This window comes from Berghia stephanieae, chromosome 8, assembly GCF_034508935.2.
Source record: "Berghia stephanieae isolate SIO BIC M18660-M18661 chromosome 8, UCSD_Bste_1.3, whole genome shotgun sequence".
Classification (NCBI taxonomy): Eukaryota; Metazoa; Mollusca; class Gastropoda; order Nudibranchia; family Aeolidiidae; genus Berghia; species Berghia stephanieae.
This window is the reverse complement of record NC_088367.1, coordinates 35,963,205-35,990,077: the sequence shown is the minus strand read 5'-3', so window position 1 is coordinate 35,990,077 and position 26,873 is coordinate 35,963,205. Positions and strand designations below refer to the sequence as shown.

General features: G+C 38.9%; 2 protein-coding genes across 2 annotated transcripts; one reads left to right on the top strand and one right to left on the bottom strand.

The window, feature by feature from the left end:
* Positions 1-640: 640 nt before the first annotated feature.
* LOC144977840 (uncharacterized) lies at positions 641-22,989 on the top strand. The gene is made up of 3 exons (XM_078923247.1): positions 641-704; positions 13,191-13,801; positions 20,164-22,989. Exons 2-3 carry the CDS (start codon positions 13,673-13,675, stop codon positions 20,347-20,349), a joined length of 315 nt encoding a protein of 104 aa, XP_078779373.1. The 5' UTR covers positions 641-704; positions 13,191-13,672; the 3' UTR covers positions 20,350-22,989.
* A 2,795-nt stretch (positions 22,990-25,784) lies between these two features.
* Positions 25,785-26,315, bottom strand: LOC144978994 (uncharacterized). The gene has a single exon (XM_078925614.1). It carries the CDS (start codon positions 26,313-26,315, stop codon positions 25,785-25,787), a length of 531 nt encoding a protein of 176 aa, XP_078781740.1.
* Between the last annotated feature and the right edge of the window lie 558 nt (positions 26,316-26,873).

The window sequence follows — 26,873 nt, the reverse complement described above, 5'->3', positions numbered from 1 at the left end:
CAGATTCACTCCTCACTGATGTGTCCAACTTCCGAAGTAATTTTTCTACTCTCTTCTAAATGCGGCTGTTTTAGACATAATCAACTATTAATATTAAGCATGATTAATCGAGTGATTAACCTAAGTTGTACATCAGCCGTCGCCACTGAATGAGATAATTATTTTTATCATAGCAACCTCTAAAATAACAAAAATTATGAAGAGAGTGTTTTTTTAATAGAGAAAAAGAGGTAATCAAAGTCAACATCAGCGACGTAGACCCAGTAATCTGTATGAGAAGGATAGTGTTCTGCACATGACTGTTTGGGTAATATTTTTAGAAACTAAAAGAGCGGCATTGGCGCCTAGTCATGTCTATGATAAATATAGAGAGGTAAGTTGGCATGTAGGTAGGTAGGTTGGTAGGTAGGTAGGTGGGTTGGTAGGTAGGTAGGTAGGTAGGTAGATAGGTAGATAGATAGATAGATAGATAGATAGATAGATAGATAGATAGATAGATAGATAGATAGATAGATAAATAGATCGGGTGAGGAAACTAGAGAGAGGCGTGGGACGGTGGAAGCGGTGCTGTATATGGACATAGTTTTGATGGATAAAAGAGAGTGTGAGGCGATAGCCTATAAATACTTGGATCGACGTGGAGAGAGAGAGAGAGAGAGAGAGGTAGAAAAGTGTGTTTTATCAGCCAGGTGGTGAACCAGAGGGTGAGTAAGTTATCATCACCATTGTACATTGACAGTTATCAATGCCGTCAATGCAAATAGGGATTTGTTTTGTTTCTTAGATCACATAATCTGCCAGTAATTCACACAACTGAAATGATAGCAATTTTGAATGCATTAATGTTTATCAAATTCTAAGAAGTAAACATGTTTTTGAAAATGTCATAGTGTCGTTGATAAAACGCGATGTTGGTTTTGCAATATGGTAATAATAATAATAATAATAATAATAATAATAATAATAATAATAATAATAATAATAATAATAATAATAATAATAATAATAATGTACATTTAGTATAGCGCTTTCTATGAAATTGCATCTAAAGCGCTTTACAATAGAAATACAATTCATTGGATAAGAATAACAATAAAACACAGCATAATTATAATTAGCGTGACACAGATTATAAAATAAGGCCTAAGAGTAAAGTATTTTTCGACTTAGAATTTTTAAGAAGCGCTTTGAACGTTTCCATTGTTTGCTTTTCTCTGATGTGCCTGGGCAGAGCGTTCCAGACTTTTGGGCCAAAAAATTCGAAAGAGCGATTTTTCTTTGGTACGATTAACAATGTGGTGTCGCTGGAGCTCCTTTAGAGGCTTCTTTTTAATCAGGCCCGAAAAATAGTAGGGGCCATTTAAGCATTTAAAAACCATGGTCTAAATGTTTTATTCGGAAATCCAGTGCAAAGTAGCTTGGTCAGTTTTTCTTCTCATCAAATCAATTCTAGCAGCTGAGTTTTGCACAGACTGTAGCTTTCTGAGACTCTCTTCAGGCATGACCAGAGAGAAGTATGTTACAATAGTCCATTTCTGACAGTACTAGAGAAACCTTGAGCTGTTTGATACGTTAGTTGTCAGATAGTTTCGAATTGGTTTTGTTTTTGACAGCTCGAAATACATGCTTTTGCCGAGAGCACTGATCTGCTTGCTCATAGACAAATTATTATCAAAAACAACTCCAAGATTTCTCACTTTTTAGATGCAGTTTCTTTGGTAAAATTGATTGTAATAATATTTTAATGATATATCAAGATAGAAAATTCTTGGGGGTTGTTTGGAAATGAATCTCAAACTTAAGATTAAGAGAGAAAAGCTTTAAATGAATATTTTCCCGTTGATTTCCGTCTCACATTTGGGATCTATGCCGTCTGTTTCCATTATCTATGTACTTTTGTCTTGTATAGTAAAATAAAGGGAGTATAAAAAATACAACACAAAGTAAACGACATTTCGGTATTTGGCCTCCTTCTGATAAACGAGAAAAGGAAATATGTTACATTACATTTGCATTATGATTAAAACATTATAGGTAAAAATGTGTGTGTATGTGTGTGTGTGTTTGTGTGTGTATGTGTGTGTGTGTGTGCAAGGGAAGGAGAGAGAGAGAGAGAGAGAGAGAGAGAGAGAGGGACGGAGAGAGAGAGAGAGAGAGAGAGAGGGACGGAGAGAGAGAGAGAGAGAGAGAGAGAGAGAGAGAGAGAGAGAGAGAGAACAACAAGTAGATGAAGTAATGAGATTAATTGTAAACCGATAACGATATAAATCACGCATACGATAGGCCGGGGGAAGGGGGGGGGGGGTAGGAGGTGTTATTAAAGAATTCTATATGGCGATAGTGTTTTTATTGACCTGCTTCCTCCCCTGTTAAGATATAATTTTTTAAAAGAAGGAAAGAAAGAAAAGAGGGAACCAGAGTTAAAGAGAAGGAGAGAGAGAGAGAGAGAGAGAGAGAGAGAGAGAGAGAGAGCTGGAGAGGAAGAGTGCGTTTCAAAGTTACTTTTAAAATAAAGGGAAGAGATGACTGAAAAAAAGATAATAAAACTAGGTTGATCTAACTGAGTAAAAGAGATTATTATGGAGTTATTCTAAAATAAGATAAAAATAATATATCGATGGCGTCGCGCGCAAACCGTCTATGTCCAGAAGAGGTAGTTTTTCGGGAGAGCGATAAAACCGTTAATTGGTAAACGAAATATCAATTTCAGATTTTAATAGGCTAATTCAAGCCAATTATGACTTAATACAATCACTGATACTATAATTTTGGTTCTTTTATTGTGCATTCATTATTTATCGGACTTGTACGTTTTGCACGTCGACAAAGTGTTACTGACTTAGACGGTTTGATGTGTTGTTGACTTAGACGGTTTGTGAACGAGAGTTGTGGTCCTTTGCATGGGATTTGGATGGATTGTGCGTGTGTTATTGCATCTTGCAATACGTATGGACATTGTAAGACTGGTTATTTCAACTTGCAATACTTTTGTTTTTCGATTTATATCTTTAAAAAACGAATTGACCAGTGGGGAATCAAGCAATTTTTTAGAATTGTGGAACCTAGCTCTGTGGTCAGTGAGTCTCGTCTTAAATGAAGTTCAAGCTTCCACAGACGTGCTGAATCAACAGATGGGTTACTATTTGTGGTTGTCTTTGCTGGGTGTTGTGTCCTCAATTAAGGCACGTTACACATATTACTCCATTCGACATAGGTGTAAATGAGTACCTGGCCATAAGGACAGCTCCGTCTTTGTCCGAATAATTGTAAGACGCCTAACTAACGTTGTGTCATTTCCATTGTGTTCTGTGTATGTTTTCAACCGGGGGGGGGGGGGGTAAATCGTGAAGCGCTTAGGGTATTCGCGGATAATCGCTATATAAGTGTTTTATTATCACTTTACGTATCCGATCTGCACAAACCCTACATCAATAGTCAGTCGACACAGTAGATTATAAAAGTACCGTCTAACACTCACAGGAAGCTTAAAGAATAGAAGAAAGTGCTTGAGGAAATTATTCTATTGGACGATGGAAAGTAAATGACAGACGTTTTACAATGATCTTGTCCTTAGATGCTGCGAACCCCCCCCCCCCCCCCTCCCTCTTTTGAACACCCAAAAGAAAGGGATCAAGCGGGAGACCCCAGTTGAAGTATCTAGCATGGGAACATGTAGTCTTTGTCCTTGAAACACTTGATATAAAATTGCAAAATATCTTTAAATTCATTTCAGATTGATTTATTAAAGTGAATTGTGTAACAGATAATAACTCACAATTGAAATATTCATTAAAAAACTATTTATTACTGGAAGGGAGTTGATCCCCACGCCCTAATTTGAGATTTGCCCAATCCTCTGGAAAATTAAATTATAAATGAATTGACCCAAAAGGACACTATTTTAAGGCACAAATGTCTGTGACTTTTTCCCCAGCTCCAGGGTTAATACTTTTAATCTCTTCTGTGCCAAATGTTTCAAAGTATTTGAAGAATTGGAATTTCAAGTACTTAACTTGATAGATACGTGGCTTCCTTCTTGCTGACCTTATCAATTGCACGTAATCAAGAGGTGAATAGACGTGAGCATTCTTCTGTTGTCTTTCAACTGTCGCATGTACGCTATCCACCTCATCTGCGTGTAACCCCGCTCAGGGATTTTTTACACCAAAATCTTTTCATATTTGATGCAAAACAATCTCAGAGCTGTGGCTAACACACGGTTACAGTTTTGATAAGTGGGGTCATCAGAGATCACGGTGACTGTATCAAAATGATCTTTTTTATTCATTAAACTCATATAAACATTTCGCAAACTCATTAGCAGTGAATGCCCCCACTGTCTCGTTCCAGAGACAGGAAAGACAGTCATCAGTCCCTTAATTATAAATTGAGTACTAAAAAATATGCACCTGCAGTTTAGTTTAGTATACAGTGCAGAAGCTTTCAGTGCAGGAACAAGTAGCATACGCTGTACACATTCCTCTCATCCCAACTCATCCACTGCCACACCTCATTAAATATCTTGCTTCGGTCTTCGCCACTTATCTTCTTGCATTGGTGATACTGTGCTTTACACGAGCATCGACCCACCATTGAGACTGCCTATTTTAATGATTGAACATATTTATTTGACTCATTGTCTAATCTTCTGCCAACATAAGCCTTGTCTTGCTCCGTTAAGCGTTTGTTCAAATATTTCTTCGAGATTTTTCTACTTTTGGTTCCCTCACACTTCATCCCCTTCCATCCTACTCTGTCCACCTCATCGTATTCCCCACTGTCCACATCTTCACTTTCCACTCTACCATGGTCACTGCCACCTCTACACTTTCCACCCTACCGTGGTCACTGTCTACATCTTAACCTTCCACCCTACCATGGTCACTATCCACCTCTTAACCTTCCAAACTAATATGGTCATTGTCCACCTCATTATCTTCCACCCTACCTACAGCTGCCCTACCACTGTTACTGTCCACCTCATCTTACACCATACCGCTGTACATCTCATCATCTTTTCCCTGTCTCTCTCCACCTCATCATTTCTGATCCTCTCACTGTCCATCTCATCACCTTCTTTACCGCTTTCACTCTCCTCTCACCACTACTAATATTACAAAAGTTAAACATTTCTTCATCAATACTAAACTAAATATCCATGTCAGATTGTACATCAACAATTCCGAGACAGATAGATTCAGAATGTCCTGAAAAGGCTCAAGGGTTTCTCTGTGCAATTGCACATCAGGTGATTCAAGAAGCTTTCGTCTTTTGGCTTGCATCTGAGTCTCTAAACCGAGTTGAAGCATTCGTTTATCACGGGTGTAAGACAGCATGACGTTAAGCAGTTGACATAAGTAAAACAAAACAAGTGAGCTAATTATCTTCAATAATGACAGAGATCAAAAGCTATTAGAGCAATATCAGTCCATGTATTTTAATAGCTTTTAGAGAATTTTAAGAAACATTTTTTTTCTTGGGTGTATTTCATTATGCCAACAGTGTAACATTACATTTGAAGTATACCTCTCAAAATCAATATCAAGAAATGAGAGTACGATGTTATGATAAATGGATACATTATTAAAAAGATCAAATAAATACATGAGCCGGTCTATGACTTAAACAATGATGCTATTGGCTTAGATTTTTTTTAACTCATCAAGTTGAGGAAAAGGCATTGTTGTAAATGAGACCAATCACCTGACGTTAAAACCATCAAGAAGGAATCACAACGGAGATAGACGTTTTGAGACCGGCAATTTAAAGACCCAATGGACTTGTACGGTATGATCACATGTCAAATTCGCCAATTTAGAGTTCCGTGTTTTCTTAGATATTAATAGTCATGGTGTATCGTATGGTATAGAATGAATTAAGCCAATAAAACGATTTCATGCCGATCGCGGACTTAGACGGTTTGCGCGCGACGCCATCGATATTTTAAAGCTAAGTTTATTTTAGAATAATTCCATAATCACCTATTTTACTGAGTTAGGTCAACCTAACTTTTTTGGGTTGTTTTTTTTTAGTTTATCTCTTTCCTTTATTGAACCCTATCTTTTGGTTTACCACAGGGTTCAGTTCTGGGACCCTCTTTATTCAACCTCTATATCAGACCATTAGGTGATATCATCTCCAAATATTTTATTGAGTTCCATGTTTACACAGACGACACCCAACTACTATTTCCCGTTAATACCGACAATTATCTCAAGTCAGGTTAAATGAAAACAAAACAGAGGTGTTGCAAATCACATGACGTTCTCGGTTTACAATTAATCTCATTACTTCATCTACTTGTTGTTCTCTCTCTCTCTCTCTCTCTCTCTCTCTTTCTCTCTCTCTCTCTCTCTCTCTCTCTCTCTCTCTCTCTCTCTCTCTCTCTCTCTCTCTCTCTCTCTTAGGCTATGTCAACATACGTTTGATTCATGCTAACCGCTCATTTTGAATAGAATACAATTTCCTCCTAAGGTGTCATATGCAATGCCCATAAATGGGTCACATGTGGGAAAAATTTCTTGCTCAACCAGTCTTTCCAACATGGAAAACGTTGGGCCATACGGATATATCATCAGAGCAGGTATCAGCGGATCGATCATGTTTCACGGACAACATGGATTACAAATCTGTCCTCATTCATTGACAGTGATAGTAACCAAATTACAAAATTGAATTGAGATATGAAAAGTTACTCTTTCCCACGAAATTTACTAGTATAAATAAAGATAAATAGTGATAGTAAAATGTTTCATGCCCCTATTAATTTTACTAAGCATAAGTCACAACGTATCATTTAGTAGAAAAAAGGTGGATTTCCTGAAAGTACATATCACACGCACGCTTTCGATTTCGTCTATCAAATGCCGAATCTAACTCGTGTAGAACATGATGGGAAAGTGTCTTGCAAAAAATACAAATCAATGATTTATTTCTGAACCAACCTATTTAATGTAACCATGGATCTGTGACGAGCGACTTTCACTCGCTCGCGCGTCTTATTCAAAAATTGAGATAAAGATAAATGCAGTAAATCTGACTCATAATAAATAAGGGAACAACACAAAACAAACGACGTTTCTCCTTTTTCAAGTAAACACAATATATATATATATATATATATATATATATATATATATATATATATATATATATATATATATATATATATATATAATAACCATTTATGGGCATTGCATATGACACCTTAGGAGGAAAATGTATTCTATTCAAAATGAGCGGTTAGCATGAATCAAACGTATGTTGACATAGCCTACTTAATCTTCCGATTGGACATAAAATGAAATTAGTTCCAGCATGACTCACAAATAAGTATGTGTTTTCTGTTAACAAACGTATTTTCCCGATTGGACAAATGCAATCACCCGTTTTGATTTATCTATTCCACAAATTATTAAAATCCGCGACGAAAGGTTTTATATACCTTCTGTTCCTTTATTATAAAGTTATGCATTTTCATCAGAGCATTTGTTGATCCATTAATGACGTCATTTTCTGAATTTGTATTTTAAATTTTCAACCATAAGTATGGATTGATGTTTTGATTATATTTAAATGACAATGTGAAATTGAATGTAAGCTTCAATTTACTATACGAAAACAGATAAAATTGACGTTTCGGGTTTCCCCTTTATCAACAAAACAGGGTGAATGAAACACTACAGACGAATGAGAAAATGTGGTAGTGGCGTTGTTAAGATGAATAAACAAAAACATTGATGGGCATGAAATAGTATTCTCCTCTGTAATGAATGAATGAATGAATATGGTCTCGCAGTCTCTATGGACGCATGCCGTGAATGTGTGCCCCTTCGAGTTTGCCAGTCTGTTTCTATTATCCAGTTAGTATTTTGCCTCATAAATCGAGTGCAAGTGTTCTTAGCTTTAGAATGTCATCCTGTGTGTAAAGGTGCTGAGGCAGTTGGATGTTTCCTTGTGTTGTTGAAATCAGTTCTTCGTTTGTTGCTTCTAAATGTATTTGATATTTTTGAGACCTTGATTCAATGTTGGAAGTGAAGTTGGTGTACGCCCTCTGTATTTGGCTCCTTGTTTGAAGTAATCATCCATTGAGGTTTGTGCTGGAATATTTTCATCTTGTCGAAGCACGTGTCCGAACAGTTTCCATCTTTGTTTCTTTATACGCATACTGACTGGTTGTACTCTGCATCTGTCATATTAATTACTGCATTACTGATTTTGTCTGGCCAATGTACCTCAATAACTCGTCTCAGTTGTTTGCGATGAAGGGAGTCCAGGGTGTCCAAATTCTTTTTTGTAAGACCCCACGTACCACAGTTGTACATAAGGATTGGCATGACTAGCGCTTCATAAAGGCACATTCTTTTATTTTCATTTATGATGTTCGTCCTGTTTCAAACAATGTGTAGTACTCTGAAGGCAGTTTGAGCTTCATTCTCATTAATTAAGTTCCCGAGTTTTCTTACACTTTTCCATTCCGCTTGTTTCTTGCTAACCACTGTAATTTCTGTTTTGGATTCGCTGACTTTTAGATTCCAATGTCGCAGAATATTTGATATTATTGGTATGTGCTGCTTCGCCAGGTCTGCTGTATCAAATATGATATTTACATCGTCTGCGTAAATCAGTTCGCGGGTAAGGATTTGAGGTATCGGGAGTTTTTGTCTTAATTCTTTTAGTGCTGTTTCCAAATATATAGTAAAAAGTATTGGGCTCAGACTGTCTCCTTGGGGAGTTCCCAGCGATGTTAATAGTGAAACTGTTTCCGCACCAAATGTAAACGTATTTGCCAGTAGTGATCTTGTTAGTCGGATATGATCTTTTTCGAGAAATGAATTTAGTACCTTCAAAAGCTTTGTTCTACAGATTGTGTCAAAGGCAGAGCTCATGTCAATGCCCGATATAGTGAACTATTCTTTGTATTTTTCAGTTCTGGCTTTCAACCACCTTTGAACCCATACAATGTCACTGGTACTCCTATCTTTTCTGAATTCGCTCTGTGTTGGTGACAGATATTCCTCCACCTTTGATCGTATTCTGTTGAGTGTTAATATGCTGAGCAGTTTTCTAAGTGTTGAAAGAAGAACAATTGGTCTTGGATTTTCTATTGGTCCTTTTGTCTTGTTTGGTTTATTCAACAGAATTAGTTTACCGGAGCCGAGATCAAGATGTGTTTTATGTTCGAACATTCCATTAAACATATTGGCAATGGCGACTAGTTGTGGTTCAGTTAGACATTTTAGCTCCTCTGCTTTGATGGTGTCAATTCCCGGGGCCTTAGTTGGGAAATAAAAGCTAGAGGTGCCTAAATGAGCCAATAAAATGGAGAGAAAAAAATAAAGTGAGTAGATGTGACTCATATATAAGGGAACAACACAAAACAAACAACGTTTCGGCCCTTGGCCTTCGTCAGGAGACAGTTAAAACAAACACAAATATGTAAATTTACAAAATATCACATTTTGTCAAATGTGGAAATAAAGTTAATGTGAGGAAAGGGCGTCGAGTGTGGATGCCAGAAGAGGCGCGAGATAAGGAGAGAGAGAGAGAGAGAGGGGGGGGGGGGAGAGAAAGAATGAGAGAGAGAGAGAGAATGGAGAGGATATGTATATGTTTGTGTATGTGTGTCTGTGTGCGTATGTCTGTGTATGTGTATAAATAGTAAAAGTAACTGCAAAAAAGTCTTTAAAATGGGGATGGGGGTGAGAGAGCGATTGATTAGATGGTTAGTATATTATACCAAATATATATAAATGAACAAAATGAGAGGAAGAGAGATAGGTAGATAGAGGGAGAGAGAGAGAAATAGATGGAGAGAGAGAGAGAGAAATAGAGAGAGAGAGAAAGAGAGAGAGAGAGAGATTGATGGATAGATAGATAGATAGATAGATAGAGAGATAGATAGATAGATAGATAGATAGATAGAGAGAGAGATAGATAGATAGATAGATAGATAGATAGATAGATAGATAGATAGAGAGAGAGAGAAAGAGAGAGAGAGAGAGAGAGAGAGAGAGAGAATGTAAGTTTCCGTGAGTGGTCGGTCTAAGACTGGTAGAAGGAGTTAGTGTGTAGGTAGGTATGTATTAAGGTAGAGATGAAGGCGGAGGAAAAGGTAAAAAAGAATATTTGTAATTTTAACGTAATTTGGAGAGACTTAATATCGGGTTAAAAAAAAAAGGGGGGGGGGATCTTTTTATTATTAGAAGAAAATGAAAGAGGTGAGAAAGGGAAAGGAAGTAAATATGAAAATGAAACTTATCGAATGAATGATGATGGAATCGTATATCCGCAAGATTAGAGAAAGAAATAAACACAAATAGATTGGGCTTATGCAACCCGAAAGAAGAAATTAAAACTGGTGGAGTTGGAGACGGTCAAGTGGGGATGGGACGGTGAGAGGGAGAGGGCACTGAGTGCGATGGACGAGTGAGCAAGTTGGATGGGCGTCCAGGCGGGTCCTAGATTCTGTAGGTGGGTGGAGAGATGGATAGAAGGATGGGGATGGGTGAATAGAGGAAGAAATAGTGAATGAGTGAAAGGGGGGATATGAAGAGAGGAGGAGTAAGGTGGAGGATTTTAAGAGTGCATAGGAGAGGGTGACTCAGACTAGCAGTGGTTGACTATAGATTAAAATATAGCTGCATTCACCTCAGATCGGTTATTGGTTCTTCCAGTCTTGATTCGGGGTCTGTTGGTCCCCACTCATGAATAGCTGAGGCGGAAAAGGAACTCGAGGGTTGGAGACGGGTTTTGGAAAGTAGGGGATTAAGGGTAGATGTCTTGATTCGACCATTTAATGATCATTTAGTGATCATTTTAAGACAACAGTTTACACCACCAGTCAAATTGGTGACTTGCAGTTACGAGTTTACTGAGGGTAACTTAAATAAGAATTTGTGGCCGGTTTGAGCTGAAGTGACTCTAAATCGCAAAAATCTAGAAGTCTCGCTAGAAGGATAAAATGTTAACGAACTAATCACTGGCGGTCGGTCTGTTGAGCAAAGTTGTTTTGTGCCGCCCTATAATTTTCAAATTTAGCAGATACTCCTTTTTGTCTCAATTTTTGCCAATGTTGATTTTCGTTAACACTCGCGCATCTCTCCCGCCTTTCTAGCCATGATTGGTACCTACCTGTAACAAAGGTTGTGCGTCATCACAGACGGCTCTCTTTTTCTTGTTGTCCCACGCGAGGCGAGATGACGTGCGACAATGAGCTGAGGGTGGGGGATGGGGACTACCATGAGCCAAAAAGTCAACAGGCCGCCTAAGTATTTTATATAAAAGATTTGTTTTCTTCTGTTTTCAAACCACGGTTATCCACTTCCCACCACAAACAACTGATACTCTTTACTGCTAAAATAACTAGGTCAGGCCGGCAAATTTAGTTTTGCACACCTTGAGGCCTTACTTGGGAGAAGTCAAAACCATATCAGTTTTATCATTAAAAGAACAGGTTTGTTGTAATCAAACCATACGGATGAAGAAAATTACAATAAATATAGATCTTATGCTATTCGTTTTTCTCAAATGGATGTTAATCATCAATAAGAATATTACACAAATCATTCACCGAGTAGAGCCCCATGATGCTATAAATAAGAATCCAAGTCCATTAACCCGACACACACACACACACACACACACAGCAGTTCAACTTATAGTTATGTTATTGTCGTTGGAGTAGATAAGTAGTGCATTGAGGTTGGATTTTCTATTCCTTCTATTAATGACTGTTATCACAGTTGATATTCGAAGAAAGAAATTTTATTTGGCAGTCGAATTGCTGTTGTCGTGTTGTTCTTTTTAAAAAAATGATATTCACAAATCTCAATGCACAGACGTGTATCGCAATCCATACCGAAACAACAATGAAAGGATCCATAGACTTCAATGATCTAGAGGAAAATTGACAAATAGACCCCTTTTACATAATATATGCCCATGGTAAATGCCAGTGTTACGTGAGTACATCTCTTTAAAATTCAAACCACACATGCCCCCCCCCCCCCCCCCCCCCTCCCCTTCCCATTTTATTTTTACACACAATATACACACATTCTAAAAAAATAAACCCACTAGAACATTGATATTGCGCAATTTCCGCTGAGTGAGCTCAAAAAGGGCTCCTAAGCCAAAAGCAACATGCAGACGAGACATGATGCCTGTTGGGCGAGATAACATTTTCTTCCAACACAGTCAACACTGCTTCTGGTCAAGTACCTACTCATTTTACACATGAGTACAGTGAGAGAATGTTTTCGATCCATGCCGCCTTAAATAAACAACCAGAAACCGCCCCTGGAACTAATTTTCCTAGCAGTAGCAGAAATGAGTCGGCTATTCCCTGTAGACGACACACAAAAAAACCCCACACACATACGCACACACACACACATACACACACACACACACTCAGATTTACTGTTCTCTTTTATAAATATACTTTTATTATTTTTTGCTTTAAATATTTTCCCGTTTGTCCATTATTTTTGTGGAGTTTTCTAAAATTGTTTTAATTTGTTTTATGTTTCTTTGGTTTTTGTCTTCTTTTTTGTATTTGCTTGTTTTTGTTTATGTATCTATGATTTTTGTGTTTGTGTTATTTTTGTAATGAATTAATGTTTCTGCATAGGGGGCAGCGTGGCTCGGTACGGTCTTTGCTTCGTACCCTAAAAGTACCGAGTTCGATCACCCGCCGTTGCGTTGTGTGGCCTTGGGCAATTCACATCGCCCTTGCTCAATTTGCGACGCTTCACTGCAGCTGACGCCTGGGTTATTCCAGTTTTCCCTTGGAATAGACCCGAGAGAAAAATTTCCCCTATGGGAATGGGAATGGGTTTGTTTTGTTTTTTAAATAATGATGTTCATGGCAATTCGGCATTGTCTTTGACAGGTATGACATTAAAAACACAATTTTCTATTTTCCTATTTGAATAAAAAGGTCAATTTAAATGTAATTCAGATTCGACCGTCAATAAAATTGTGCTACTAGTAGTACTACACAAAAAGCATGACATACACTATATAAAATGTAATTTGTTCTAAATGTTTGATCATCCTGGGGAACAAATAAAGCATTGTCAACCGCATTTGCATAGTCAAACCATGAACATATATTTTCCTCATTCAAGTTACAATATTTAGTACGAGCCTATTTAGTATGCCTTTTTTCTTTCACTTTCATTAAGGAAAAGAATTGTGTAATTGAAAGGCGTCATCAGTTAAACATCGCTCCCAAACTTCAAAATTGACAACACTCCTGTGGTGAAACTACAAACCGCTGACACAACTGGGTTCATCAGGCCGTTTGGACTCCGTTACATTGTAGAAGGGAACTTTGTTATAAAGAACATCCACATTATTTGCACTTGGAGATTTGATGATAAATCTACATTATCATCATCTAATCTTTGAAAGTCAAAGCAAAAGCAGTTGTTACAATGTCAAACTGTTTATTTAACAAAAAGCAGAAACGAGCAACTTTGTGAAGTCACGCATTCACATTAAGATTCCATCGAACACTGTCAAAGGTCTTGTGTGATTGGAAATATATACGCACATGTTGGTTCGTGTATAACGTAAAAGTTTATTTTCAAGAGCCTTTCCCATGTTTACAAAGACAAATAAGTGGACACAAGTCAAGCAACAACAACACTAAATAAGCCTAAGCATGAGACCAGCACGTTGCATCATTATGATTGTGGTGGTGATGACGATCATCCCATCTCCTGTCATTGGCGTTTACTTCAATCCTATGATGAGTTGTCAGCAGTTTTGTCAGATGCTTACCAAAGACTATGTAAGTACATGGGAATTAGTTGTCAATTGATAAAAGTTAACAACGTAGAATGGAAGGACTCATGTACTTCAACACAATTGCAATTACTTAAATGAAATTTTGACGAGATAATGTAAAAATAATGTAAATAATGATTGGTAAACGTAGCGAACTGCACTATAAATGGCATGTGCCTTTGTAAAATACCAACTGTTCTACAGCTTGATTAATAGAATCAACAGAGAGAACTATGTGTAAACTTAAATGTTTAAAATCTGATTGGGGAAATCGTGTGATAATTAGTCACCCAGTTGGTGGTATAAAAACAATAACAACAATCAGAGAGAGAGAGAGAGAGAGAGAGAGAGAGAGAGAGAGAGAGAGAGAGAGGTGGATTTCATTCGTTATTGTTCAGTACTACTGAAAACCAAAATCCACCGAAATCCACAGAAATCTACCTAGACCCACCGAAATCTACCAAAATCTACCGAAATCCACTCAAGTAGGGAGTGAACCAGAGACTATGGGAGGCAGGTTCCAGTGGGGATTGGACCAGAGACTATGGGAGGTGGGCATCAGTGGGGATTGAACCAGAGACTATGGGAGTTTGGCACCAGTGGATAGTGAACCAGACAATGGAGAAGGGCACCAGTGGGGAGTGAATTAGAGACTATGGGAGGTGGCACCAGTGTAGAGTGAACATGGGGCTATGGGAAGTTGACACAATTTGGTGTGGACCCGGGACTACGGATGTTTGACACCAATGGAAAGTGATCCCGCGACTACCCGAGGTTGACACAATTGGGAAGTGAACCTGGGACTGTGCTGTGGGAGGTGGACACCAGTGGGGATTGAACCCGGGACTAGGAGAGGTGGGCATCAGTGGGGAGTGAACCAGAGGCTAAGGAGGCGGGCACCAGTGGGGAGGGAACCTGGAACACCTACCAATTGGTGGACACTGGTGGGGAGCGAACTCTGGACTTTAATAGAAACCAATAGAGTATAAACCCGGGGAAAGTGAGAGATGGATACAAGTGAAAAATAATTCTTAAACTATCTCAGATGGGCACCAGTGGGGAGTAAGCCCAGGACTATGAAAGTGGATTGCAAAGATTACAGGATTTAGACATATTGTCCCAGGTTCACTCCTCACTGGTGTCAACTACAGTTAGTCTCGGGTTCACTCTCCTCTGAGTGTCCTCTTCCTTATCCATAGGCTCACTCCCCAGTAACACCCACATCTCACAGACTTGGTTTACTCCCCACTTGTGTTCATCTCCCCTGGTACTAAGTTCACTCCCCACTGGTGCCCACCTCAGGCCAACAATAGAGAGGAATGGCGGAAAGTGGTGTGAGCAGCATCCCATGTATCCACCCGACGATCGTCAGATCATGGGATGAATGAATGAATGAATCAACTCTCAAAAATATCAACAAACGAGATACTAGTGGGTGAAAATACTATCAAACCTAGTTTTTGGGTGTATTTAGATCAAGGTTTATCCATGGAAGATCATGTTTTAAAAATATGTCAATGTTGTAACTATAACTAGTGTAAATGTTGCTGCTCGAAGCTTGAAGAAATAATACTTATACCGACATCCCTTATTTATTATTATTATTTATTATTTTTTATATTTTTTGTATTTATTTTCAATTCCATTATATTTCTTTTCCAACAATAGTCTACACGTTTTTATATTTCATTTTATATTTCACTTTCTAAACTGCATTACACAGTTCCTCCCATCCTCCCCTCTTTTCACTTAATTAATTGCACACTTTTTAGAAATATCTAGTATTCTATTTTAATTCGTGCTTCCTTACAAAGGAGCATACTATTTCCTGCCAACCAATGTTTTGTTTATTCATCTTAACTACGCCACTACCACATCATCTCATTCATCTGTGGTGTTTCAATCATCCTGTTTTGTTGATAAAGGGGAAACCCGAAACGTTCATTTGATCTGTTTTTGTAATTAAATTGAAGCTTACATTCAACTTAACGTTATTATTTATAACTATAACTAGAAACATTGGAATAATCAGACATTATATTGATGAGGATATTACAAAGATGCTTCTTAATTATTTTATTACGAGCAGCCCTTCTCAGTGGCTGTCAAAGATTAATTCATCAACTACAAAAAATTCAAAATAAAGCGGCTAGACTTATAAAATTAAGGAGAAAAAAAAAAGAGATCATATAACACCAGTTCTCCAGGAATTGCACTGGCTTCCTGTGACGTCTAGGATAGAATTTAAGATATTGTGCTATGTTTTCAGATGTCTGGATGGATTGGCACCTGAATATTTGCAGAAACCGATTAAAAATATGAACCCACTCGAATTTTAAGATCATCTCAGTCCAAACTTCTAAAGGTTACCACCTCAAAATCCACTTTTGGTCAAATAAAAGCCTTTTCATCCATTGCTCCATGCCTATGGAACCTACTCAGTCCTGGGACAAAGTGCTGTTAAAATTTATCATCCTTCAGGAAATGTCTGAAGACCGAGTTGTTCCGGAAGGCTTATTTTTTATGAAATAGATGTTGCTTAGATTTTGTTTCTATATTCAAGCTTATTATGTATTGTCGTGATTTTTTATTTTTTGTTGTTTTTTAAACAGTTTTATTGTGTAACGCACCGCAGAGCTCGATTAACATGGGTGATTAGGCGCTATATAAATTATTTATTCATTCATCTATATTATCTATTTATATTTAGTTATCAACATATAAGTTTGAGCTCAGTATGTGAAGTTCTATTAAAACTGGACACCTTTTAGCAGTGAAACATGCAAGGAAGCTTTCCTTGTAGGTGAGAGTTCTCTGAAAATACTGCCATCCAAACCTATGACAATGGTTCCATTTCAATCTTAAATATAGCTCGTTTAAAATGATTACGCATTCGTGAAATGCTCTTCATAATTATTGCTTATATTTTCTTCCATACTTTGTGTCAATAATGGGTGATAAAAAGAGAGGGAAAGGACTAAAAAGCGCAGGTGTTATGATATGAAGTGGTCAGAAAATAGTGTGGAGACGAATGAGGTGACTAAAAAACTAAATGTCGATAGTGATTAATCGTCATCTAGATCTAGATCTGGCTCTTAGTTTAGTGATTTCCCTGATGGAGGTGATAATAACAAATTCATGAATATTTTCTGGGGGGGGGGGGTTTCTATTGGATATTGCTGCCCTGGATACTTGTATTTGTAGATCCATGATTATGTCCAGATTGTTGGGAGTATACTGTATCATGTGGTCTAGATCTGTCATCGAAACAAGGTTTCTAACTTGATTTATGATTCAAGTGTAGCAACCGTCCATGGACAGAACGGGTAAAAATATCAAAGGATGTGGTATTGAGAAGAAGCAAATTTAAATTATGAATATGATTCTGTGAAAAGTCTGATGGAAAAGCTTGGTGTGGCAACAAGTACCCTGACTCTCAAGATGCCATGCAATAGAAATAACAAGCGTTTGCAGAGCTTATCACGAAAGAGCTTTGATTCCCGTAAAAAGCGGAGAAAGATCCTTCAAGCAATCAAGAAAGGCTTCCAAGACAACACCGGGTCTAGAGAAGGAGATGTGTATAATCCTGGGGTCGGAGGGGGGGGAGTATTTCAGTCAGGACATGAAATAAGTTCTGCATGAGCACTTTTCAAAATTGGAAACAAATATACTGATAAAAAAAACCCAGAGATATTGTTTTGAAAATATCCTTTAGTTTTTGTTTACGGCGGTCATTTTGGATGCTTAATTTGCATATTCCAAAAATATTTCATCAGAAAATTTCTTACCCTATATATTATTGATAATATATTTAAGTACATCAAGTAAAGTTTATAAATAAATACCAAATTGTTAGATGAATATAAAAGAATATTCAGATACTATCAAAGCCCATTAAACGCCTCTACCTCCGCCCTCAGCTCATTCTCTCTGTCATCCCAACCCCAACATCCTCCCTCCCATATCCTACATCATCCCTCAATTACTCCCCCCCCCCCTCCCCCCAAAAAATCCACTCTCCGTCCAAACATGCCCTTCCCGCCCCAAGCATCTTCTATCAATCATCCCCACCATCAGCTCTCTCACCCGCACCATCCTCCTTACCACTCCCCTCATCCACTTTCCTATCCTCGGCATCCACTGTCCCAGCACCACCATCCTCCCTTCCACCATTACCATACACTCTATTATTCCCACCATCCACTCTCCCACCCCAAGCATCCACTCTCCAATCCCATCATCCACTCTGCCACCTCACATTCCTCTCTCTATCAACCCCCCCCCCTTGCAGCATCAACCCTCCCTCCTCCACCAACGTCTTTCTATCAACCCCGCCCCCCCCTTCCTCTCCCACCCCCACCCTCCTGTCTCTCGCTCCAAGTCCCATCATCCTCACTCCCATCCCCAGTATTCTCCATTCCAGCCCCCATCCACTCTACATCAAAGACTCTTCCACTCCCACCATCCTCGCTCCCAACCCCACCATCTACTCGTCATACCCGCCGTCCTAACTCACATCCACATCATTCACTCTCCCACCACCATCATCTTCCCACCCGCACCATCCTCCCTCCCACCCCTCCATCTTTATTTCCAATCCCACCATCCACTCTCCTTACCCAACCAACGACTCTCCCATCCTACATTCTTATCGCTATCAACTTCCCTACACTCCATTATCCTTCCCCTCACCCCCACCATCGACTCTCCAACCCCACCGTCCATCACAGCCAAACATCCTCTCTCCCACCCAACTCCCACACGTTTATTTCTCCCATCCCCTTTAATCCTGTCTCAAATCCCAATCCACTCTCCCACAGGCAACATCCACTCTCACACTCCCACTATCCACTCCCCACCCCACCATCAACTCTTCCACTCTACCATCCACCCTCCGATCCCATCCTCCTCTCCCGTCCATACCATAAACTCATCCACCCCCACTATCCACTCTCCCGTCCCCAGTATTGATCCTATAACCCCTACTATCCACTCTCCCACCCCCAACATCCTGGTTCCAACCCTCATCATCCTCACTCCTGCCATCCTCATTAACATCATCCTCAGTCCCACCATCCTCACTCCCACCCTCACCACCCACTCTCTCACCCTCCACGATCCTACCTCCAACCTCCACCATCCACCCCCCCCCCCCCTCATCATCCTACCTCTCACCCCAACAAGTCCCATGACCCTCCCTATCACCCCAAACATCCACTCTTCCACCACCACCACCACTCTGCCACCACCACCATCCACTCTTCCAACCCCACTATCCACTTTCACATCCCCACCAGCCACTCTCCCACCCACACCATTCACTTTGCCACCAACGCCATCCTCCATTCCACCGCCCATCCACTCTCCCATCCCCACCTCCTCCCTCCCACCCCGGCCATACTTTCTTCCGATATATTGTTTTTTTTTTTGTTTTTTTTTTGTTTTGTTTTTTACTCCTCTTAGAATAAATTGTTTGCAGTCCAAAATAATCTGCCAATTACAAAGGGAAAAGTTCATTCAATTGTCAACACTATAAAATTTAGTGAATGGTATTGTCTCTAAATAACGACATTCTATTTATTATCTAGACAACAAAAGCATCTGGTTTAGAATTCTTTATAATAATACATTTTATTAACCTTTTGAATTTTAGATTATATTCCAAATGTACGCGTATTTGGCAAAGAAAAAATCATAATGATATAAATCGTATAAAACAGGAAAGAGGGATAAAGAGGGACCCTAAGCAGAAAAAAAATAGTTTACATCAGTGGTTGTGTATTTCATCGAAATAATAAGTGGACAATGGAGCACAGTATATTCTATAATAATATATGCAACCATTCGTTTTTACGAGTTTTAGTTGCAATCTGCTGTACTAGATATTGGATACCAACCAGTTTGTAGACATTGTTTTTCTACTAGTGCACACACAGTGCGTCTTTATAGCATCTATCGATGACAATATGAAATACGTGAAGAAACAAATCGATATCGCATCTCATCTATAGAAAATATCACAATAGAAATCAATGGAAAATTTAATAGGTTTGCAAAATGAAAACAAATATCATATTATTGTTAGCTCACCACTGGTGATCGATAAAAATATTTTAGAAGTTTGTCAAGAAAAGAGCGATAAGGTTGATTGGAATAAAATAAAAATAATTGCGAAATAATTATAACTACTGTTTTGTTTTTGATACAATGAAATTCAATTCATTGCTATTTTCTTTTTCTTTTCCAAATTAGGTGTGTAGCTTGGATGGAAATGAATAATAATAGATATGAATTTGAGAGCCATTAAAAAGGGTATACAAAATTTCAGAATTACTGGTATTTTTAATCTTCCTCGTTTTCCCACAGGTCAGACAAGTGTGGTGCATAATCGACGTGTGTGAAAACACCAAGCTGCGGAAAAAACTGATGACGTTGTCCAAACGTAGAAATGTTAAAAATAACGATGACTCAGGTTGGACGGGGATTAATAGTTTCGACACTTATCACGCGACAGATCGTTTTCCTTTCAAGGAAAAGAAAACCATGGGTTGAATTGTATTAAATTTATAGTTTTTGTTCTCATTGATGACAGCAATGGCGACTACGATGTTGAATTTTATAAATATTTATTCCATTTTTTTCTTTGTTCCCGTTGAAGGGAGCAATGCGGTTCTATTAATTGAAGTATGGAGCCTCTGGAGCCACCCGGATGCCGTCTGAAGCATTTTGAAGCCAGTCGGAGACTGTCAGTAACGTCCGGAGCCGTCCGGAGCAGCCAGGGGCCGTGTCGAGGTTATTGAAGCCGACTGGTACCGTCCGAGGGACGTCTGGAGGCTCCTAGAGCAGTCCGGAGGCCGTACAGGGCCGGTCGGTACCCTCCAGAGGTCATCTGAAGCATTCTGAACCCATCCGTAGACCATCAGAGCCGTCCGGAGCCGGCCTAAGCCATCCGTAGCCACTGAGAAGCAGTTCAGAGGCTGCCTGGAGTCTCATATACCGTTCAGCCATCTATTGCCGTGCGGAGGCCGCCTGGAGCCGCCTGGAGCCACCTGAAGGCCATGTGGAGTCTCATATAGCGTCTGGAGGTCCCCCAGAGCCGTTCGAAGGACGTCTGGAGCCTCTTAGAGACGCCCGGAGCCGTCTGGAGGTCGTTCAGAACCGTCTTGTGCAGCCAGCCCGGAATCCATTTGGAACCGCGCGGAGGCCTCTGGAGCATCCCAGAGTCATTCAGAAGCCGTCCGGAGGCCGTCTGGAGCCTCTTAGAACTCTCCGGAGCCATCCAGTAGCCACTGGGACCGGTTGCATGATGGCCGAGATATCGCATTTGCCCGCGTGACCTTCGTCAAGCGAAATAATAGCAAATTCGGAGCGTATGTTCCTAGTAGTCGACGGAGGCTGGCCGATATTCTGCCTATTCCTAATTTTTCAACCCCTGTCCGTAGGTCGGAAGGCGTGATCGATAAAAAATGTGGGCAAAATTCTTTTTTTTTTCTGCGGATAAGTTACAATATTTCTGATATTAAGAACGATATTTCTACATTTGAAATTATCTAAATTTGAAATATTTGATAAGGTTGTAGAAAAAGATACCACATTTGACACATATCTTTTCTTAATAACTGGAGTCAAACTACTTCGATGTCAACTATTCAATAAATTAGTTACCAACTACCTGATAGGCTAAAAAAATTGAGATAAAAGTTGAGCTATTTCAACAACACCATTTCCACCGATGAGTTGAAATCTAAATGTCCCGTATAACTAAAGATTGTTGATTTTCTAAACAGGATTCAATCCAACGACCATAACATAATATGGTGATGCAATTGTGAATTGTCTGTTGTGAATGCATCGCCGTCGTCATCGAGATAGACTCCTTGATGTAGGAAGTGTTTGATCTCGTTGAGGTTCCGCTAATTTTAAGGTTTCGATGTTTCGTATGATCTGGCAGTGTTTTGTGAGAGTGTGAAGAGGAGATGGGAGCGGCCAATGTTTATTATTTTAATTGCATGTATCCTGTTTGATGATGGTGGTGATGATGATAATGATGATAATTTTTAGTAAGATCATTTTTCATCTTTATAATATCTGGAAATTCACAATATGTTTAATGACAAAATCTATAACAATATGTGTTGTTTTTTTTTTAATCAACAAGACTTTAGAGTTTTTAAAAAATCAAATGTTTACAAATAATTTGACCTTACATGTAGTATTTGTATGAAAATGCAATTGATCAGGTAGTATATGTATCAGCCTGCAAAAATATTATGAAATTCAAAATAGATCTTTCAACAACATTGTTCCGATTAGGTGAAAGTGAATTTATACATAAATTATTAATTCCGCCGAATTTTTTACAAGATTCAAACCAAAACAATTTGCAACCGTCGCCCATAATCAAAATTCTATCGGGTCTTCTGATCTAACGGCCATTTGGGTAATTGAGAAAGTATCAGGGTGTCGTTTGATCTGGCGTCGGGTAGTGTGAGAAGCAAGCTGTAACGTATTTGATCTTGGTGCGGTTGGGAGTTGGAAAGGATTAACATGTGTTATTGTTTGCGTGCATTATCTATCTATTGTTTCCCAAAAAATATATCTAGACTCTAACTGTTGTTTTGTTGTTTCAATATCGTTGTTACTTCATATTTTTGTCAACTAGTCTACTTACTTTTTCATCAGCACATACAATCAAACGTTTTTCTACACCCATTGAATATTTTGGCTCTGGACGGCCTGCAGACGGCTCCGGACCTATCCAGAAGGCTTTTGGGGGGGCTATAGACGGCTCCACTGACCTCCGGACGGATCCTGACTGCTTCTGGATGGCTTCGGACAGCTCTGAGGGTTTCCGGATGGCTTCAAAAAGCTTTAAATGACATCAGGAGGACACCAGACGGCTTCCGGGTGGCTACAGGCAGCTTCAATTGCCTCCTCTGAGCCTTTCAGCTGAACTCAGGCCGTTTCTGAGAGCCTCCAGGTGGCTTAAAGATGCCTTAAACGGCCTCCAGGCGGACTACAGACGCCTCCCGACGGCAATTAGTAGGACCGGAGCAATGAAAAAAATGAGGTTAATATTTATAAACATTTATATTTTTTGTTCGCATCGATGACAGCAATGACGACAATAATGTTGAAGTTAATGATTATCAAAAAGATATCTGTGTAAAATAAAGAACCAAACTAACTCAGGCTGGTGAATTTTTTTCAAATTTTTCTTTATATTTTCACGCTCCTATGCAATTGGCGAAAGCATAAGACTAAATAAACTTGAAACCTAAAGTGGCTGACTAAAATATTCCACAACTTTTCCCTTCTATGGCTGATAGGGAATTGAATAAGAACATGATTCGACTGCAGCCATACATAAAATTCTATTTCCACTGTCAATTCAACAGTGATTGAGTCCCTAGCTCCAATATTGAGAAAGTTGAAAGTAGCCTACTACTCTGCATATCAGCGTTCTATCTAAGTGCGCAGATAGCAATGTATGTAATCTACATGAGGCTCATAGAGCCGGAGTTGTAGCGATAAAGTGGACCAATGGTGCTATAATCGTTGATTTAACAGTCAGCAGACTTGTGCGGTATGTCTTCTACTCCCCGCATCTCGTGCTTGATTAGCCCCCTAACTTGTTCATTCTGACTGATGTTTTGTTTCAGGAGCTTAAGGGCACTACTGCTCTAGGACAGGACTGTCCTGGGACGAATTTGTCCTGAACCACTGAAGAAAACTTCTATTCAAAACAGGTACCGAACTAGGATAGGACTGCCCCAGGACACACCTCTCGTATCGCTTGTGCAAATGCATTATCAATATGGATGAAATAGAAGTAGCATGTTTCTGTGCTTTACTACTTAGAAAAAAAAAAGACAAATGGAAAGAGAAAACTATTGAGTGCTCCTTTAATGACCCAAAGATTGCTCAGGGTCAACTCCATAGACTATGGTGGTCTCCGATCTTATCCTAAAATGTTTTTCTTGGAATCACCTCACTTTACCCAGGTGCAAATGAGTTCACTGATGAAAGTAATCTTTGACGACGATAAATGAGGGTCAGCATGGCTCGGCGGTACGGTCTTTGCTTCGCAACCGAAAGGTACCAGGTTCGATAGCTCGCTGCTGCGCTGTGTGGCCTTGAGCAAGTCACCTCGCCCTAGCTCAATTTGCGGCGCTGCACTGCGACTGACGCCTGGGTTATTCCAGTCTTCCCTTGGAATAGACCCTAGAGAAAAAATTCCCCTATGGGTTGAATAAAGGGAATTTTATTTTTTACAATTTTAAACTGTTATCTGTTTGCTCAACGCTACAGAAACATGAATAATTTCCGAGTCTAAAAGCTTAGGAAACAGGATGGCCGAGTGGTTAGCGCGTTGTACTTTTGGGACTCAGAGGTTTTGTGTTCGATTCCATCGAGGCCAATTTGTACTTTCCCAGAGCAAGAAAATTTACTCCAATCACTCACTCCATTCAGGTGTAAAAGGGTACCTGTCAAGCTGGGATAGTAATCTGCGATAGACTAGCGTCCTGTGCAAAGGTTTTCAAACAAATAGGTTAATTGTCCGCTTCACGCTATTGAAACCGGAATAACTCCTGCACCATTGGCTACAAGGCTCTAAAGGACTTAATTTGTCTTACAATGAGCCCAAGTGCCTCAGAAGGACTTACTTAAGGACAAAATATTTTCATTGAGAATTCCTGAAATAAATAACGATAAAGATAATTGATCACACAAGTTACCGAAAAGATGTGCGACCGGTTTTAGACACGTTACTACTGTATCACAAAGTGTGAAACTTCTTAATATTATCTCATTCGTCTGTAGTGTTTCATTCATCCTGATTTGTTGATAAAGGGGAAACCCGAAACGTCATTTTTTCTGTTTTCGTATATTAAACTGAAGCTTACATTCAATTTCACATTGTTTTTTTGTTTTTTTTTTTAATTTATTTATTTCAATTCTGAATATAAAAAAGCAAGAACAATTCAAGAAATAATTCTATGTGATGAAACAATGTACTGAATGCATAGCAACATAAACATTTTCGGCAATTTAATAACGTATTTTTATGAACATAATTTAAGAAGTGTCACACTTTGTGACTACTACTACTACTACTACTACTACTACTACTACTACTACTACTACTACTACTACTACTACTACTACTACATCTACTACTACTACAACTACTACTACTACTACTACTACTACTACTACTACTACTACTACTACTACTACTACTAATAATAATAATAATAATAATAATAATAATGATGATGATGATGATGATGATGATGATGATGATGACGATGATGGTGATGATGATGATGATGATGATGATGACGATGATGATAAAAATACTATATCACTACTACTACTACTGCTACTACTACTACTGCTGCTACTACTACTACTACTACTACTACTACTACTACTACTACTACTACTACTACTTCTACTTCTACTACTATTACTATTATTATTATTATTATTATTATTATTATTATTATTATTATTATTATTTGATATAGAGCCAATATCCACAAATAGTGCTCAGGGGTGCTTTACAATAGTTTTTTTTAGTATGACACATGTTCTACAAAATCACTACAACAGTCACAAACATCTTGTTCGAAATTCATATAGCATCACGATAAGCATGATGAAAAAGATCGGTTTTTAAATGCCGTTTGAAGACTGGTAGACTTTCACATTGTCGGGTTTTAGGTGGCAAAAAATTCCATACGATTGGAGCCGAAAATGCAAAACCACGCTCAGCAAACTTTGTTCTTGGGATGTTTTTCTTCAATAGCGAAGAACTGCCGGATCGCAGAGATCGAGTTGGTTTATATTCCCCGACAAAGCATTCAAGGTCTTCAGGTGATGTATGGTGAAGTAAATTTTAAGCAAAACATGCGATTTTGTATTTTATTCTTTTCTCTATGGGAAGCCAGTGTAGTGACTTGAGGACCGGTGTTATATTGTCACAAGGCTTTGTTTTGCATCAACTGTAGTCTGTTCAGCGATGATTTTGGTAGGCCGTACAGCAGAGAGTTACAATAATCCATGCGGCTGGTAACAAGGGCATCGATAAGTGCTTTGCATGTTTCGTCATCAATAAAATTTCGTATTCTGCATATCATTTGGAGAGCGTGATGTATCGCCTGACAGCACTTTGTTATTTGTGCACACATGTCTAGATGAGTGTCAAAGAAGAAACCCAGGTTTTGAACGACATTGGAATTTTTAATAACATATTCGCCGAAGGACAGTTGGTCAATGAGTATATCCTTTCCTGTCTTTTTGAATACAATCAGCTCAGTTTTGTCCTCATTGAATTTCAGCTTATTGTTTGTCATCCATGCTTTAACGTTATCTAGACATGCTGCGAGTCGCTCTTTTGTTTCTTCAATATTTTTTGATGAAATGGCAGTGTATAGCTGGGTATCATCGGCGTACAGATGATGGCTGAGACAGAAGGTCGCGATGATGTTGCTTAAGGGCTTTGTGTACATTGTGAAAATATAAAGGCCAAGCACTGAACCCGGTGGAATGCCAAATTGCAGCTTTGGTGGTGGTGAAAGGGAATCATTTATGAGAACACGTTGTGACCGATCTCGTAAATAGCATGGAAACCATTCTAGAGCTTTGTCTCCGATTCCAAAGAGCCTCTGTATTCGGTCTAGTAGTATCGCATGATCCACAGTGTCGAACGCGGCACTTAGGTCCAGCAGTAGTAGTATTACATTATCGTTTTTGTCAAGTAGGTCGACAATATCATTGTGGACACGGAAAAGTGCTGTTTCTATGCTATGTGATTGCTTATAGGCGGATTGAAAAACATTATGCAGATTGTTGAAATTAATGTAGTTGTTGAGACTTTTGACAATGAGTCTCTCTATTAATTTTGAAATGAAATGAAGGTTCGATACTGGCCTGTAGTTTTTTAATTGATCGCTGTCTATATTTTTTTTTCAAGAGTGGAGTAATTAAAGCTTCCTTATAAAGCATGCTGGAATGTCTGCATTCTCGATAGACCTATTTGCAATCGAAGTGATAGCAGTTGCGACTTC